Source organism: Aquarana catesbeiana, linkage group LG04 (genome assembly GCF_042186555.1).
Source record: "Aquarana catesbeiana isolate 2022-GZ linkage group LG04, ASM4218655v1, whole genome shotgun sequence".
Lineage (NCBI taxonomy): Eukaryota > Metazoa > Chordata > Amphibia > Anura > Ranidae > Aquarana > Aquarana catesbeiana.
This window is the reverse complement of record NC_133327.1, coordinates 279,649,228-279,665,355: the sequence shown is the minus strand read 5'-3', so window position 1 is coordinate 279,665,355 and position 16,128 is coordinate 279,649,228. Positions and strand designations below refer to the sequence as shown.

At 41.2% G+C, this 16,128-nt stretch overlaps 1 protein-coding gene across 3 annotated transcripts in view; it reads right to left on the bottom strand.

The window, feature by feature from the left end:
• ARHGEF10 (Rho guanine nucleotide exchange factor 10) overlaps nt 1-16,128 on the bottom strand; it is a 276,309-nt gene that overhangs the window by 17,938 nt on the left and 242,243 nt on the right. For all 3 annotated transcript variants that reach the window (XM_073626640.1, XM_073626639.1, XM_073626637.1), the window contains one exon: nt 14,479-14,653. In XM_073626640.1, coding sequence (XP_073482741.1) covers nt 14,479-14,653 — 175 coding nt within the window. The remainder of the gene's footprint in view (nt 1-14,478; nt 14,654-16,128) is intronic.

Sequence of the window (16,128 nt, the reverse complement as noted above, 5' to 3'; positions counted from 1 at the left end):
CTGCCTTGTCCTGCTGCACAGTAGCAGACTGTAACCACTGATCCCGCTGTACACTCCCCTGCACCTTCCGCTCCAAGCCGACACACATTTCTACTGTGCGCTATATGCATGCAGGCTTGCGCGGCATGTCCCACTTCTCCACTTTCGCTCTCCCTCTCTGTGAGAGTAGCTGCCCTCCACCTCACCTGCTGCATCCTTGTGCACCTCCAACCACAGCGATGATAAAGGATGACAGCGGCAGCGGTGAGGCGCTGGGAGGGAGGACAGACTTAAGGACACTCAGGCATGTATTTGGTGAGGCTGAAGTCTGGATAGGACTGTTACTTGGTCCGCCATTTGGTGATGCCTGTTTTAAAGCCCCCCCTCTCCAATTCTGTGCACCCCCTCTTGCATTTTTATTCCCCCCTTAATACATACAGTACTCTTTCTCCCTGGGTTCCTCTGGCCACTCTAGTGACATTTTTAGGTCCTCTGCCTTTCTGTCCTGTGGTGGCAGTGGGTGGTCCTCAATGCTACAGAGAGCGGCACTGCCACTAGGACATCAACATTGCTCTCCGTAGTGATCCAAGGCAGATGTGTTACGGTTACCCCATGGGAGGGATTCTAAAAGCAAATAAGTCACTAAAAGCAATGTTTGCAATAAAAAGTACCCTGTAAAGAAGACAGGTAATGCTCACCTCTTCCACTGCATGTGCTGCCAATCTCTGCTCTAGTGAAGAAAAATCTTCAGCTGAAGAATCTTTAAAATCTGACATTTGTAGGAGTTATGCTCCTCCCCAACATGTGTGTATGTTTCTAATCATAGAAAAATCCACCTTGCACACATACCTCTATGGCATGTAAACTCATCTTTGGATGCATGGCTCCAGTGGCCCTGTAGTCAAAACAATCAACATAGCCAGTGCTCTAACAATACCAAACAGCTGTTGTGGATCAAATAAAAATGCCATATAATCCTATCTTTTAGGGCACGCGGGACATCCTGAGAAAGGGTTTTAAAATTCATGGAGTCCAAATTAAATTTAAAAAATTAGTTAACTCCTCTAATGTGAATAAAAAATAGGGAATACTGATATTTTTCCTGAAAATCACAAAACAAAATTCTGCAGTATGGTTTTTAACACATCACAGAGTTATTAACACATCACAGAGAGAGTTATTATTCTATCATCTTATTTTCTGATATCCTGGAATTATATATAAATATGTACTGTAGAAGAGAACTATAAAAGTCCTACCACAAACAATATCTTATTTTTCACATCTTTTTTTGGTAGCTGTTAACAATAACATCACGAACAGATGATGTACTGTATATGCTGTACTTTAGCTGTTTACTGGCTGTGCAAAACATGCTTGTTATGTTCTCACTATGCAGTCCTTTGACAAGATAATAGGACATATTTGCATCACTACTTGGTAAACTTTCATGCATTGTTCTCAAGCACCTGGAAAACTTTGCTTTGAAATACAAGTATCAGCAATTAACCTTAGACCTTAATTATTAAGGCCCATGTGGAAACATCCGTGTGAAATCATAACATAACTGCCTTTACAGGAAGCACGTGAATGACAGACCTGTCATTTTTACTGGTTAATATATCCGTTTTTTTTTTCTACTCAACAGCAGTCAGTAACTGAATGCAGTTTTCATGATCCATACAAACTTCTACAAAAAACGATTTACAAAAATAAAACGCGTAACCCGTAATAGTCAATGAAGTTTATAGTGTGAATCACCTAACTGTTTGCTTGGATTCTGTGGACAGTGAATGAAGAGAAGATTACATCATGGATGCTTTTATAGCTATTATAAAGGTTAAAAAACAACTCCAAGCTTTTTTTTTTTTTTTAACTTTCCTTGAAGGTTTTAAAAAAGAAAAAAAAATACAAACATCATTGGCTACAATACTTACAATACATTAATCCAGAGCAGCCCTCTGCCCTCTCTGATACAAGATTTCCTTAAACTGGCCATACACGGTTTAATCTCAGCCACTACGAAAAAAAAAAAAAAGAAAAAAAAAAAAAGATTCCTCCATCCACACAAATGGATCTGGAATCTGCCCACAGATACAGCACTGTATTTGAACAGCAGCAACCGCCATTGACAGAATAATCCAATCAGCGGCTGTAGCCATTTTGCCGCAGCCACCAGAGAAAGTCATATACTGATTGAAATTCAGCCAGTCACCTGCAAGCAAGCAAACACCAAGTGTTTGGATGTTATAATTGACCAGTCAGCTAGTGCCATCACCAAGTTAACTTTGAGCAAGGTGGTGAGTTTTGCCTTACGTCTAGTATTATTATTTGCCTTTCGTCCAATATTATACCAGTATCAGTTAAGAAGAATTAAGTGTCACCGGAATATGTGACGGAACATATAAACACTTTAGCAAAAGCATTATTTTGATTAAGTTGAGCCTAACCCATATCAATACGTTATGCTTGAAAAATTATAATATTTTCTGCATTGATAGCAATGGCATCTCACATAGTGACTATCCCAAAATATTTAAAAGTGTCACTAACCTGAGGGGATAAAAAGTGGGACTGGCAATCTAAAGGGCAGAGGTCAGTAGAATAAGGACAGGTTTTTGTCAATTGATTTTCAGTAGGTACCAACCATATTTCTGGTTTGGATAGCTAAATTTAGGGTATGATCTGTGTCCTATATATACATGCAATATTAGATCATCAATGTAAGAACAGATCATCAGTAATACAAGATCAACAGTGTAAAGGCCCACTTGATCTATACGACTGTCTAAAGTAAGTCACCTAATGCGATTGAAGAAGTGTATCCTGAAAGCTAGAGATTCAATAGCTATTGCAAACAGGAGAGGAGATAAAAGGTCACCCTTGTTGTGTATGTCTTTGAAACGGTAAGGAAGGGGACAATCATTCACCAATAATTTGGAGCATGGGTGAGCATAAAAAACGGCAAACTACTTGCAAAACCTGGAACCAAAGCAGAACAGTTTAAGAACAGTGTGAAGAACAGAAATTTCTATGGAATCAAACGCTTTGAAGGTATCAAGAGATGCCAATATAATATTTATAGATGTCAAACTTTCCTGTCATTTAGTCTAAGGGGTAGGATTTTCACTAAAATTTTTATTCTAGTTTCAACAAAGAAATCAGCCTATACAGTGGGGCAAAAAAGTATTTAGTCAGCCACCAGTTGTGCAAGTTCTCCCACTTAAAAAGATGACAGAGGCCTGTAATTGTCATCATAGGTATACCTCAACTATGAGAGACAAAATGTGGAAACAAATCCAAATACATTGTCTGATTTTTGAAAGAATTTATTTGCAAATTATGGTGGAAAATAAGTATTTGGTCACCTACAAACAAGCAAGATTTCTGGCTCTCACAGATCTGCATCTTCCTTTTTAAGAGGCGCCTCTGTCCTCCACTCATTACCTGTATTTATGGCACCTGTTTGAACTTGTTATCAGTATAAAAGACACCTGTCCACAACCTCAAACAGTCACACTTCAAACTCCACTATGGTGAAGACCAAAGAGCTGTCGAAGGACACCAGAAACAAAACTGTAGACCTGCACCAGGCTGGGAAGACTGAATCTGCAATAGGCAAGCAGCTTGGTGTGAAGAAATCAACCGTGGGAGCAAAAATTAGAAAATGGAAGACATACAAGACCACTGATAATCTCCCTCGATCTGGGGCTCCACGCAAGATCTCACCCCGTGGGGTCAAAATGATCACAAGAACGGTGAGCAAAAATCCCAGAACCACACGGGGGGACCTAGTGAATGACCTGCAGAGAGCTGGGACCAACGTAACAAAGGCTACCATCAGTAACACACTACACCACCAGGGACTCAGATCCTGCAGTGCCAGATGTGTCCCCCTGCTTAAGCCAGTACATGTCTGGGCCCGTCTGAGGTTTGCTCGAGAGCATTTGGATGATCCAGAAGAGGATTGGGAGAATGTCATATGGTCAGATGAAACCAAAGTAGAACTGTTTGGTAGAAACACAACTCGTGTTTGGAGGAGAGAGAATGCTGAGTTGCAACCAAAGAACACCATACCTACTGTGAAGCATGGGGGTGACAACATCATGCTTTGGGGCTGTTTCTCTGCAAAGGGAACAGGATGACTGATCCGTGTTAATGAAAGAATGAATGGGGCCATGTATCGTGAGATTTTGAGCGCAAACCTCCTCCCATCACCAAGGGCATTGAAGATGAAACATGGCTGGGTCTTTCAGCATGACAATGATCCCAAACACACCACCCGGGCAACAAAGGAGTGGCTTCGTAAGAAGTATTTCAAGGTCCTGGAGTGGCCTAGCCAGTCTCCAGATCTCAACCCCATAGAAAACCTTTGGAGGGAGTTGAAAGTCTGTGTTGCCCAGCGACAGCCCCAAAACATCACTGCTCTAGAGGAGATCCGCATGGAGGAATGGGCCAACATACCAGCAACATTGTGTGACAACCTTGTGAAGACTTACAGAAAACGTTTGACCTCTGTCATTGCCAACAAAGGATATATAACAAAGTATTGAGATGAACTTTTGATATTGACCAAATACTTATTTTCCACCATAATTTGCAAATAAATTCTTTAAAAAATCAGACAATGTGATTGTGTGGATTTTTTTCAAGATTTTGTCTCTCGTAGTTGAGGTATACCTATGATGACAATTACAGGCCTCTCTCATCTTTTTAAGTGGGAGAACTTGCACAATTGGTGGCTGGCTAAATACTTTTTTGCCCCACTGTATGACAAGCCGTCTGTTAGGTCTTTATCTGGTTTAAGCAATAAATTAACAGTGGCATTATACATTAAATCAGGAAATACACCTCTTTCAAATGCTTCCCTTTGTACAGTGCTGTGAAAAAGTATTTGCCCCCTTCCTGATTTTATTTTTTTTTTGCATATCTCTTACACTTATATTAATCAGATCATCAAACAAATTTACATTTTACACAAAGATAACCCTAGTAAATCCAGGCTGCAGTTTTTAAATTATTATTTCATTTATTAAAGGAAAAAAGCTGTTCAAACCCGCCTGGCCCTGTGTGAAAAAGTAATTGCCCCCTCCCATGTTGAATCATGAATGAACTCTGATTAACCACAATTTTTTGGAAAGCCAAGTTAAATTTCACTTGCGGTCTGACAAAGTGAAGCACGCTAACAGATCACAAAAAAAACACACACTTCATGCCACAATCTAAAAAAATTCAAGAACAGATTAGAAACAAAGTAATGTACATGTATCAGTCTTGGAAGGGTTTCAAAGCCATTTCTAAGGCTTTGGAACTCCAGTGAACCACGGGGAGAGCCATGAGCCACAAATGGAGATAACTTGGAACCGTGGTGAACCTTCCCAGGAGTGGCCGGCCTACAAAATTACTGCAAGAGCATGACGACTCCTCATCCAGGAGGTCATAAAACAACTCATAACAACATCTAAAGAACTGCAGGCCTTATTTGATTCAGGTAAGATCAGTGTTCACGATTCAACAATAAGAAAGATACTGGGCAAAAATGGCATCCAAGGCCAAAGCCACTGCTGACCAAAAAGAACACAAAGGCTCATCTCACATTTACCAAAAAACATCTTGATTATCCCAAAGACTTTTAGGCTAATATTCTGTGGACTGATGAGGCAAAAATTTTACTTTTTTGGAAGGTGTGCATCCCATTATATCTGGCATAAAACTAATACAGCATTTCATAACAAGAACATCATACCAACAGTCAGACATGGTTCAGGACCTGGACGACTTACCATAATTGATGGAACCACGAGTTCTGAGCTCTACCAGAAAATCCTAAAGGAGAATGTCCGGCCATCAGTTCGTGACCCCAAGCTCAAGTGCACTTGGGTTATGCAGCAGGACAATGATCCAAAACACAATAGCAAGTCCACCTCCAAATGGTTCAAACAAAGCAAAATTTAGGTTTTGGAGTGGCCTAGTCAAAGCCCGGAATTAAATTCAGTTGAGATGCTGTATCATGACCTTACACAGGTCGTTCATGCTGGAAAACCCTCCAATGTGGCCGAATTAAAACAATTCTGCAAAGAAGAGTGGGCCAAAATTGCTCCACAACAATGTGAAAGACTCATTGCCAGTTATCTCAACCGCTTGATTGCAGTTGTTGCCGCCAAGGGTGGCACAACCAATTATTAGGTTTAGGGGGCAATTACTTTTTCACATAAAGCCAGGCAGATTTGGACAGCTTTTTTGCCTTAATAAATGAAACCATCATTTAAAAACTGCATTTTGTATTTACTCGGGTTATCTTTGTGTAATAATAAGATTTGTTTGATGATCTGAGTCATTTAAAGTGATTGTAAAGGCTCGTTTTTTAATTTTTTTTAAATAGCAAACATGTTATAGTTACCTCTGTGCATTTGGTTTTGCACAGAGCAGCCTGGATCCTCCTCTTCTCGGGTCCCCCTTTGCTGCTCTTAGTCCCTCCCTCCTTTGAGTGCCCTTCAGCCAGAAGCTTGCTTCAGGGGTCACCCAACCTGAGTTAAAGCTTTGTGTATCCATTCAGACACGGAGCCCCGACCTGGCCCTGCCCCCTCTCTCTCGATTGGCAGACTGACTTTGATTGACAGCCGCGGGAGCCAATAGAGCCACTGCTCTGTCTCAGCCAATCAGCAGGAGTGTACTGGATGGCTGAGGGGATCGTGGATATCGCTGGAGAGAGAAGGAGCCCAGGGAGGTAATTAGGGGGTGCTGAGGATGCTGCTACACACAGAAGGTTTTTTTTATCTTAATGCAAAAGAATGCATTAAGATAAAAAACTTTCTGCCTTTACAACTCCTTTAAGTGTGACAAATATGCAAAAAAATTAAAAATCAGGAATGGGGCAAATACTTTTTCACAGCATTGCACATACTGTATACCAGCACAGCGGCAAGTATTTTTAGGTACCTGCTGTACACCTCCAAGGGTAGATTATCAGACCTGGAGGCCTTACCCATTGATACATTTTCAACAGTTGCCTTTATAGCTTCCTCAGTGATCAACTTAGCTAGCGGGGCCACTTGAGCAACAGTCAACTGAATAAATATTAAATTGGTAAGGACCTGTCTATATCTGCAAATGATCTGGTGAGAGGTGGCAGATTTTTAATGAGGCAAGATTTACAGTGTCTGCATTACAAGTCATTTCCAGAACTCCCTGGTACCCTAAAAATTCAAGGCAAGCGTTTAAGCAAACATGGACTAAGACTCTTAGATATAAAACTTTAGCTTGCAGGTTCCTATTGAACACATTATTTCAGAGGTGGCAACACTTGTCAGTGGGGATTTGGCTAGTAGTTCAAGAGCCAGGTACAGCAACACCAAAATAGATCTGGTTGTGGTTTTCTGTGGTCTGGAAGTAGTCAGTTTGTGCACACCTTGAGGAGCCTGCATTATCATCTCAATTCCAGTTTACCATATGTATCCAGCCCATAGATTCACTTTAGGTTTAATTCAGTAAGACAACTGCAAAGTGGCATAAACAACTAACCAGATGCTTTTTTTTATTTTTATCATGGCTAAAAAGTATCTGAATTTTTTCAATAATCTTAAAAAATCATCTTATGTATGGTATTCAACATTCAAGATTATTAGTTGTGACCTACTAAGAATCTCCTAGAATCTCATGTTACAACTATATTATTATACAGATTCTATATTAAAATAATTTGCATTAAAGCTAAAATACCATTTGTAAAGGTGGTAGAATGTTGCTGTGAAAGAAACTCCCCAATTGTTATAATGAAATAACAGTGTGGTTTACATTTACAAACCCACAACCACTGAAATACTGGACTGTATGCATGGCATGATAAGACAATGTTTAAAAACCATGTTTAAAAAATAAAGGGTCACTTGACCCTACATTTTAGATTGTAAGCTCTCACAAGCACAACCCTCTTGTATTGAATTGTATTGTATCTGTACGGTTTCTCTTTATTTTTATTTTTTTATTTTAAGACTACAAAGTTGCAGAAGCTAAATAACTGGCAATTGCACAGTGGCAGCCTTGTTAAGTAAGGAAAACCTTCAACAGTTTTCCAGACTGTTTACAAAGAATACCGCTGTTTACTTCTGGTAACAAAGATGCTTTGAGAGGAGACAATTGTGTGGGACTGGGGCAATGTGCCCGGCTGAGTCAAAGTCACATTAAAGAACATGTTTCACAGGCAATTGCTTATTAATTTATTGTTTTAACAGAAAATCATTTAATTCCATAAATAGACACATGACACTCATCACATAAATTAAGGTTTTTGGTGCAATACACAATGCCTTCAACCAATCAAGCCCCTAAATTGGTACTATATTTTCCAATGACAGTAATCATTAAATATATCTAAAATTACCTTAATTAGAAGAAAAGAAGCCACAAAAAGAATAGCCTTATCTAGTTATCCACTACATAATTCAGTGTGATCTCATGAAGAGCAGTTCACACAAGTATGGATGGAATTTTTTTACACCCCCAAAACTAAGCAGGAAAATAGATTACATTTTTACTACATTTAGGTCAGAGCTGTGTATACAGATGATGGGGCCTAAGTTGAATATGACATTTAAGGCCTACATATGATTTGTATATTTTTTTTCAGAGAGATTTCACAGCCAGTAAAGAAAACGCCGGCAGCAGGCATTCGGGCAGCAGGCATCCAGGCAGCGGGCATTTGGGCAGCGGGCATCTGGAGAGCGTGCATTGGCTCTTGTGTCCTCTCCTCCTCGCTTCCGCCGCGCGGCTTCTCCCCTCCTCCTAGACATCCAATAGGATGCCCTGTCCATTCAGCCAACTGGGTGACGGGTCTCATACCCGCTTCCCTAATGGCCAGGAAGAGGACCAGTGTTAGAATAGCGAATATTCATTCGCTATTCTAACACACCTGGGTGGGCTGTGAGCGCATTCTGTGTGTCCGGAGCCCACTCTATTTTGAAGCCTATTAGAGCCTCTGGCTCTAATTAGTGCTTCAAAATAACACCACCACCACTGTAATTCATGCGCCCGACATCCTGCAAGGGGCCGGACGCATGGATAAGAGGGGCGGCAGCATGGATAGGGGAGGCGGCACCCATGCGCCCTTAATGGACGGGCCGCCCTGGTTAAAAATATATTTTTAGATGTGACCAAATGAACTCATGTATTTTTATAACTGCATAGAGTACAGCTTAAACTGATATTTCAGTTTTTTTGTAGATGCTGGAGAGTTAAATAACCTGAAAGTTTATTTTATCTTTAAGGAAGTGTATTGGTGCTGTGACCATTAGGCGGGGTTCGCACTCTTCTTGCTGGATTTAATATTATTTTATAATATGGAGAATAAAAAAGGAGATGCTGGAAAAATAAAAGGTGGACAGGGGTCAAGAATTATGGCGGGAGCTCTCAATATGGGGTATCAAGGATTTATAACATGCTTGAACTGACTCATCTTACCATCTAATCAAACTCACCTGTTTTTGCTTTGGTTGTGCTGAATAACAGTTTAAATAAGAAACATAATTTGGAAAAACTGAATCTCTAATCATTTATCTTTTGCCACATGGATATCCCCATACTGTGCCCGCTGAATACAATGTACCCCAAGGATGAGCTCCGTAAAACTAAACTTTACAAAAAATATGCTCTAAGTAAAAGTCTACACACCGCTTCCATCAATTTAATGGTATGTATTTTGCTCTAAAACAATTAGCCTGCCTTGTGTTACAGCTTATGTGTCCCTGCAATTTTCCACCCAACAATAACATGGTATGTATTGGATATAATAGCTGTCCCTTTGCTTTATTTATGGTTATAATGAACAAATATTTCCCTTCTTCTCTTCAAAGATAGATAAATAGGGGAAACAAAAAAAAAATCATACATGTGTTATATTGCGATAACCCTGTCACCTGCTCACAAACAGAAAGACAGGATAAGCAAAATACACACATGGAAAACATAGAAAGATGTTTCCAGTTTCCTTGTAAATTTCCATCTAGTAATATCACTAAACTTCATGTAAAATATTTTTATTGCAAAAGTAGTTATAAAAAATTGAGAGTTTCTATATTGCCAAAATAATGGGAAAATATGGATAAATTTGGAGGGCATTTCACCATCTTGACAACATGCATTAGAATTAGGGCTGTTACTGATTAAAATTTTCGTGTTCGATTAATCAATTTTATTTTTAATCGATTAATCGACTAATTTCGATTAATTATAATGCACATACGGATCCAACTACTTTTAGCTCATTTAGCACCGTTGTTATGGCAACGGCCGAAGCCGGACATAGCGGGGCATGGCTAAGACGTCGCACGTCATAATCTCAGCCTTATCGTGCCCATAATCGCAGCCTTACCGTGCCCATAATGCAGTCTCACGTGCCCATAATCGCAGCCTCACCATTCCAATAATGCAGTCTCACCGTTCCCATAATGCAGTCTTGCCGTGCCCATAATCACAGCCGCACTGTGCCCATAATCACAGCCTCACCATGCCCATAATACTGTCTCACCGTGCCCATAATCACAGCCTTGCCATGCCTATAATCGCAGCCTCACCATGCCCATAATGCTGTCTCACCGTGCCTATAATGGCAGCCTCACCGTGCCCATAATGCAGTTTCACCGTGCCCATAATCGCAGCCTCACTGTAGTCAGTGCCTGTGCCTGGATTACACAGTCTGTGGGCATCTCCCACTGTGTGTCTCGGAGCTGAGTGTGAAAACTTTGGCCGCGCTGTGAGAAAAGTCCCGCCCTCCTCCTAGATCAGCTCGTGTGATAGACAGAACACTGCGTCTATCACACGAGCTGATCTAGGAGGAGGGCGGGACTTTTCTCACAGCGCGGCCAAAGTTTTCACACTCAGCTCGGAGACACACAGCGGGAGATGCCCGCAGCCTGTGTATGACATATAGTGGAGGAGGAGGGAGCAGAGCGCTGCGCTGCAGCCACAGCTTGGTCCAAAGTGGCCCTAGGGCAGGCAGCCTACCGATCAAAAAAATTTTGATCGATCAAAAAAATGAACGATTAATCGAGGAATTAATCTTTACTTTCCACAGCCCTAATTAGAATCAATGGAGTAGGTGAAATAATTTTTTTTTTGTTTTTAATGTTACAAAAGGATTTAAATAGCTTCTGAGGGTTAGGGAAAATCCTTTCAGCAATCGTGGATCTGTACTTGTATGGCCCCTCATTAGCTCAGAACATGGCAAAAAATATTGTAACAAACATGACATAGTGTTACAATTTCCTGTTTGCTGCCAGCATGTTGCCACGAATGCCAATTTCCTGTCTGTTTGTTCCAGTATTGTCAGCACTATTTATTCAGAAGACCATATTACAACATAAACTTAAAACTTAAAGTGGTTGTAAAGTAGCATGTATTAATTTGAGTCTTTCTGTTTTAGGTCCCTGTTCAGTACAGTGTGTGTGTTTTCCTAAAATAAAAAATGTGAAATACCCTAGTTGCAGAGCTCTGCTGTCCTGCAGAGACACTGAGGAGATAGCTGAATGATGGAGGCAGGTAAACTGAGCACGCTATCAGAGATTAGTAGCCATGATAAATGTGGTCAGTTTACAGAGGGGAAGTCAGGAACAAGCAGGATCAGCCAGGTATTGTAGAACATAGAACGGGCCAATTGACATGGCATAAGCACTGTGCTATATCTCGTGCCCTAAAGGGACAGGAGCATTTTTTTTTTTTTAGGGTTATAACCACTTTAAGCAGGCTTTTAAACTGAGATGCTATCATCCCCATGCTTTGCTGAGGTGCACTGTGGCACACCTATTAACCTGCAAAGATTGTAAATACAGGGAGCCTGTACAGTTACTTTATATATTGTTTCCATTATTAAAGTAGAAGTATATAGTACTTCTCCTGTTGGTCACAGGAGTTCAGTTCGTTCTGCACTCCTCTGGCTCATTTTCAGTCGACAGCAGGCTAAAGTTCATCGGGATTCGACCAGATGCCTGGACCAGCACCTGACTCAGCCTCTCAGCGATCCGCTGAGAGCCTGAGCTAGCCCCTCCCGTCCCCTCCACAGCCCAGTGTTCCAGTGAGCACTGGAAGGGCAGGGCAGAGCAGAGAGCCAGTGACTGACATTCACAGCTTTCTGCTCAGAATGGAGAGGGAGAACTGAGCGACCAGCAGGGTTTTATTGCTTTGTTCTCGGGGTTGAGACAGCACTCCCACTTTAAACAAATTCTTCTTACAGCTTTTATATATGAAGCAGCTAGGCGGAAAGGGCGGGCACAGTCAGGCACTCTTGATGAGCCCCTTGTTTATCTTAACCCCTGCTGCACTGGGAATCAGTACAAGTAACACATCATACTGATTGTAAGTTATGTCTCTTGTGCTGATTTTTCTTTTTTTTCTTTAATACATTTTAGCTACACTTATATAGCCAAGCCTGCTGTTAGGAATCATGGGACCCCGTACAGCCTACCTGACAGGGCAACCCACCCACCATCCTGAAACCAATCCCCCTGTGTGCCTGCAGTAGGAGAGGAGGGAAGCTGGCAATGCTGCAGGGGAGGTTTGGCATACAGGGCGGCCCAGACAGCAAGAGGGTGGGGGCACCAATAGTAGAACAGAGGATCGGTTCCTTCAATAAGGCAGTACAGCCTGTTTTCCTGTTCGGCAGGTGCCTGGGCCCCCTTTTGAACTGATGAGACCCATGCCCAGTACAGGATGGCCAGCTGTACTGCCTTATCAGCGGCTCTGTATATAGCCAAAATTATTTGGCTATACTTCTCCTATGGATCACAAGTGTGCAGTTTGTTCTGCACTCCTGTGACCCGTTTTTAGCCGACAGGGAGGGTGATGTCACTCAGCCGGTCCAGGCTCTGGAACAATCCCAACCATATGGTCAGGATCCTTACAGATGCCTGGACTGGCAGCTGGCTCAGCCTCTCAGCATGCCACTGAGAGCCTGAGCCTGCCCCTCTCGCCCCCTCCACAGCTCAGTGCTCCAGTGAACGATGGAGGGGCAGAACAGAGAGCCAGTGACTGACAGTTATGGCTCTCTGCTCAGAGCAGAGGGGGGAAGTGAGTGAGCAGCAGTGTTAGCTCACTCAGCTCTCACTGCAGATTCAGATTGATGCTGCATCTACATAGGTGAGTATAAATGTTCCATACTTCTCTTTTAATGTAAACTTCCAACAATAGTGATGCATTTGTTTTGAGCAATGCACATAGGGGTAACTGACTTCTTGGAAAATTAACCACTTCCGGACCACCGCACACCGATATACATCCTCACTTTGAAGAGGAATATTGTTGTTATGGCAGCAGCTAGCTGCCATAACCCCGGTGCCCCCTCCCCCCGCTCTCCGCCGCTTACCTGAGCCGTCAGTAGCGGCGGAGGCGATTGGATGCTTCTCCTTTCTTGGTATGGAGACGAGTGAGGGGAAGATGGCCCCCACCAGTCTCCATACTATTGCAGGGTGGAAGCAACGTCAAAATGTCACTTCCGCCCATAGCTCTTAAAGGGCTATTTTTTTAAATTTTCTTTTTCAAATGACAACATTTTTTTTTTTATTATTGCATTTTAGTGTAAATATGAGATCTGAGGTCTTTTTGACCCCAGATCTCATATTTAAGAGGTCCTGTCATGCTTTTTTTCTATTCCAAGGGATGTTTACATTCCTTGTAATAGGAATCAAAGTGGCCCTTTTTTTTTTTTAAAGAACAGTGTAAAAATAAAAAATAAAGTAAATAAGAAAAAAAAATGTTAAACGTGCCTCGTCCTGCCGAGCTCGCATGCAGAAGCAAATGCATACGTGAGTAGCGCCTGCATACGAAAACGGTGTTCAAACCACACACATGAGGTATCACCGCTATCGGTAGAGCGAGAGCAATAATTCTAGCCCTAGATCTCCTCTGTAACTCAAAACATGCAACCTGTAGAATTTTTTAAATGTTGCCTATGGAGATTTTTAAGGGTAAAAGTTTGTCGCCATTCCACGAGCGGGCACAATTTTGAAGCGTGACATATTGGGTATCAATTTACTCGGCATAACATTATCTTTCACAATATAAAAACATTGGGCTAACTTTACTGTTGTCTTATTTTTTAATTCAAAAAAGTGTATTTTTTCCAAAAAAAGTGCGCTTGTAAGACCGCTGCGCAAATACGGTGTGACAGAAAGTATTGCAACGACCGCCATTTTATTCTCTAGGGTTTTAGAAAAAAAATGTATAATGTTTGGGGGTTCTAAGTAATTTTCTATCAAAAACAAAAAAAAACAAAACAGTTTTTAATTTGTAAACAACAAATCTCAGAAAGAGGCTCTGTCCTTCAGTGGTTAAGGAGAAATGAAATACTTGTGCAAGGTAGCAAAACATGAGGTACAAACGACTGTGATGTTTAAATATTATGGATATCACTCATACTTTGTAAAAAGATGGAGAGCATACATTGAAACATTATGTCAATGTTATATATTTATAAGAACATTTAAAGCCCCATTAAATAAAAGTAAAAGCTACCTGACAACATGTTGTGGACTGGAGTTGCTATGTTAATATCTTGCAGATGTTCAAATGTCTCTGTGTGGAATAGACGTAATGTGGAGCCAGATGTAAAGGCAATCCAGATTCCTACTCCAGCCACTGCCATGTGAGAAATCACCATGCCTTCCTCTTGGTGAGCTTCAAACTGGTGCTAAAAAGGCAAAATAAAATACAATGTTACAATAGAATGGTAACATATACGCCATTAACAAAGTATTTCTGAACCCAAGTAAAAATATTTCATAAGAGCAAACACTTGAAGTGATTATAAGCCATAGTAATGAACTTCTCTTATTTGCACCTTCTGTTTTTTTAAATATACAGTGGGGCAAAAAAAGTATTTAGTCAGCCACCAATTGTGCAAGTTCTCCCACTTGAAAAGATGAGAGAGGCCTGTAATTGTCATCATAGGTATACCTCAACTATGAGAGACAAAATGTGGAAACAAATCCAAATACGTTGTCTGATTTTTGAAAGAATTTATTTGTAAATTATGGTGGAAAATAAGTATTTGGTCACCTACAAACAAGCAAGATTTCTGGCTCTCACAGACCTGTACCTTCTTCTTTAAGAGGCGCCTCTGTCCTCCACTCATTACCTGTATTAATGGCACCCGTTTGAACTTGTTATCAGTATAAAAGACACCTGTCCACAACCTCAAACAGTCACACTCCAAACTATACTATGGTGAAGACCAAAGAGCTGTCAAAGGACACCAGAAACAAAACTGTAGACCTGCACCAGGCTGGGAAGACTGAATCTGCAATAGGCAAGCAGCTTGGTGTGATGAAATCAACTATGGGAGCAAAAATTAGAAAATGGAAGGTATACAAGACCACTGATAATCTCCCTCAATCTGGGGCTCCACGCAAGATCTCACCCCGTGGGGTCAAAATGATCACAAGAACGGTGAGCAAAAATCCCAGAACCACACGGGGGACCTAGTGAATGAACTGCAGAGAGTTGGGACCAACGTAACAAAGGCTACCATCAGTAACACACAGGTCTACAATTTTGTTTCTGGTGTCCTTCGACAGCTCTTTGGTCTTCACCATAGTGGAGTTTGGAGTGTGACTGTTTGAGGTTGTGGACAGGTGTCTTTTATACTGATAACAAGTTCAAAAAGCTGCCATTAATACAGGTAATGAGTGGAGGACAGAGGAGCCTCTTAAAGAAGAAGATACAGGTCTGTGAGAGCCAGAAATCTTGCTTGTTTGTAGGTGACCAAATACTTGTTTTCCACCATAATTTGCAAATAAATTCTTTCACAAATCAGACAATGTGATTGTCTGGATTTGTTTCCACATTTTGTCTCTCATAGTTTAGGTATACCTATGATGACAATTACAGGCCCCTCTCATCTTTTTAAGTGGGAGAACTTGCACAATTGGTGGCTGACTAAATACTTTTTTTCCCCACTGTACAACTGAAAGTGTTTTGTTAGATCTATTCGATAGGTGCAAAAACACTAATGATTTCACCAATATATTCACCTAATGATCTGGACAATGGCACTGTTGGCATCACCTAACGATACAAAAAGAGGGATTTTCATTTCCCTGTACATTCCATACCTTGAAGTACAGTACAGGACACAGGCAACTTATTCATACACTATTGGACGTC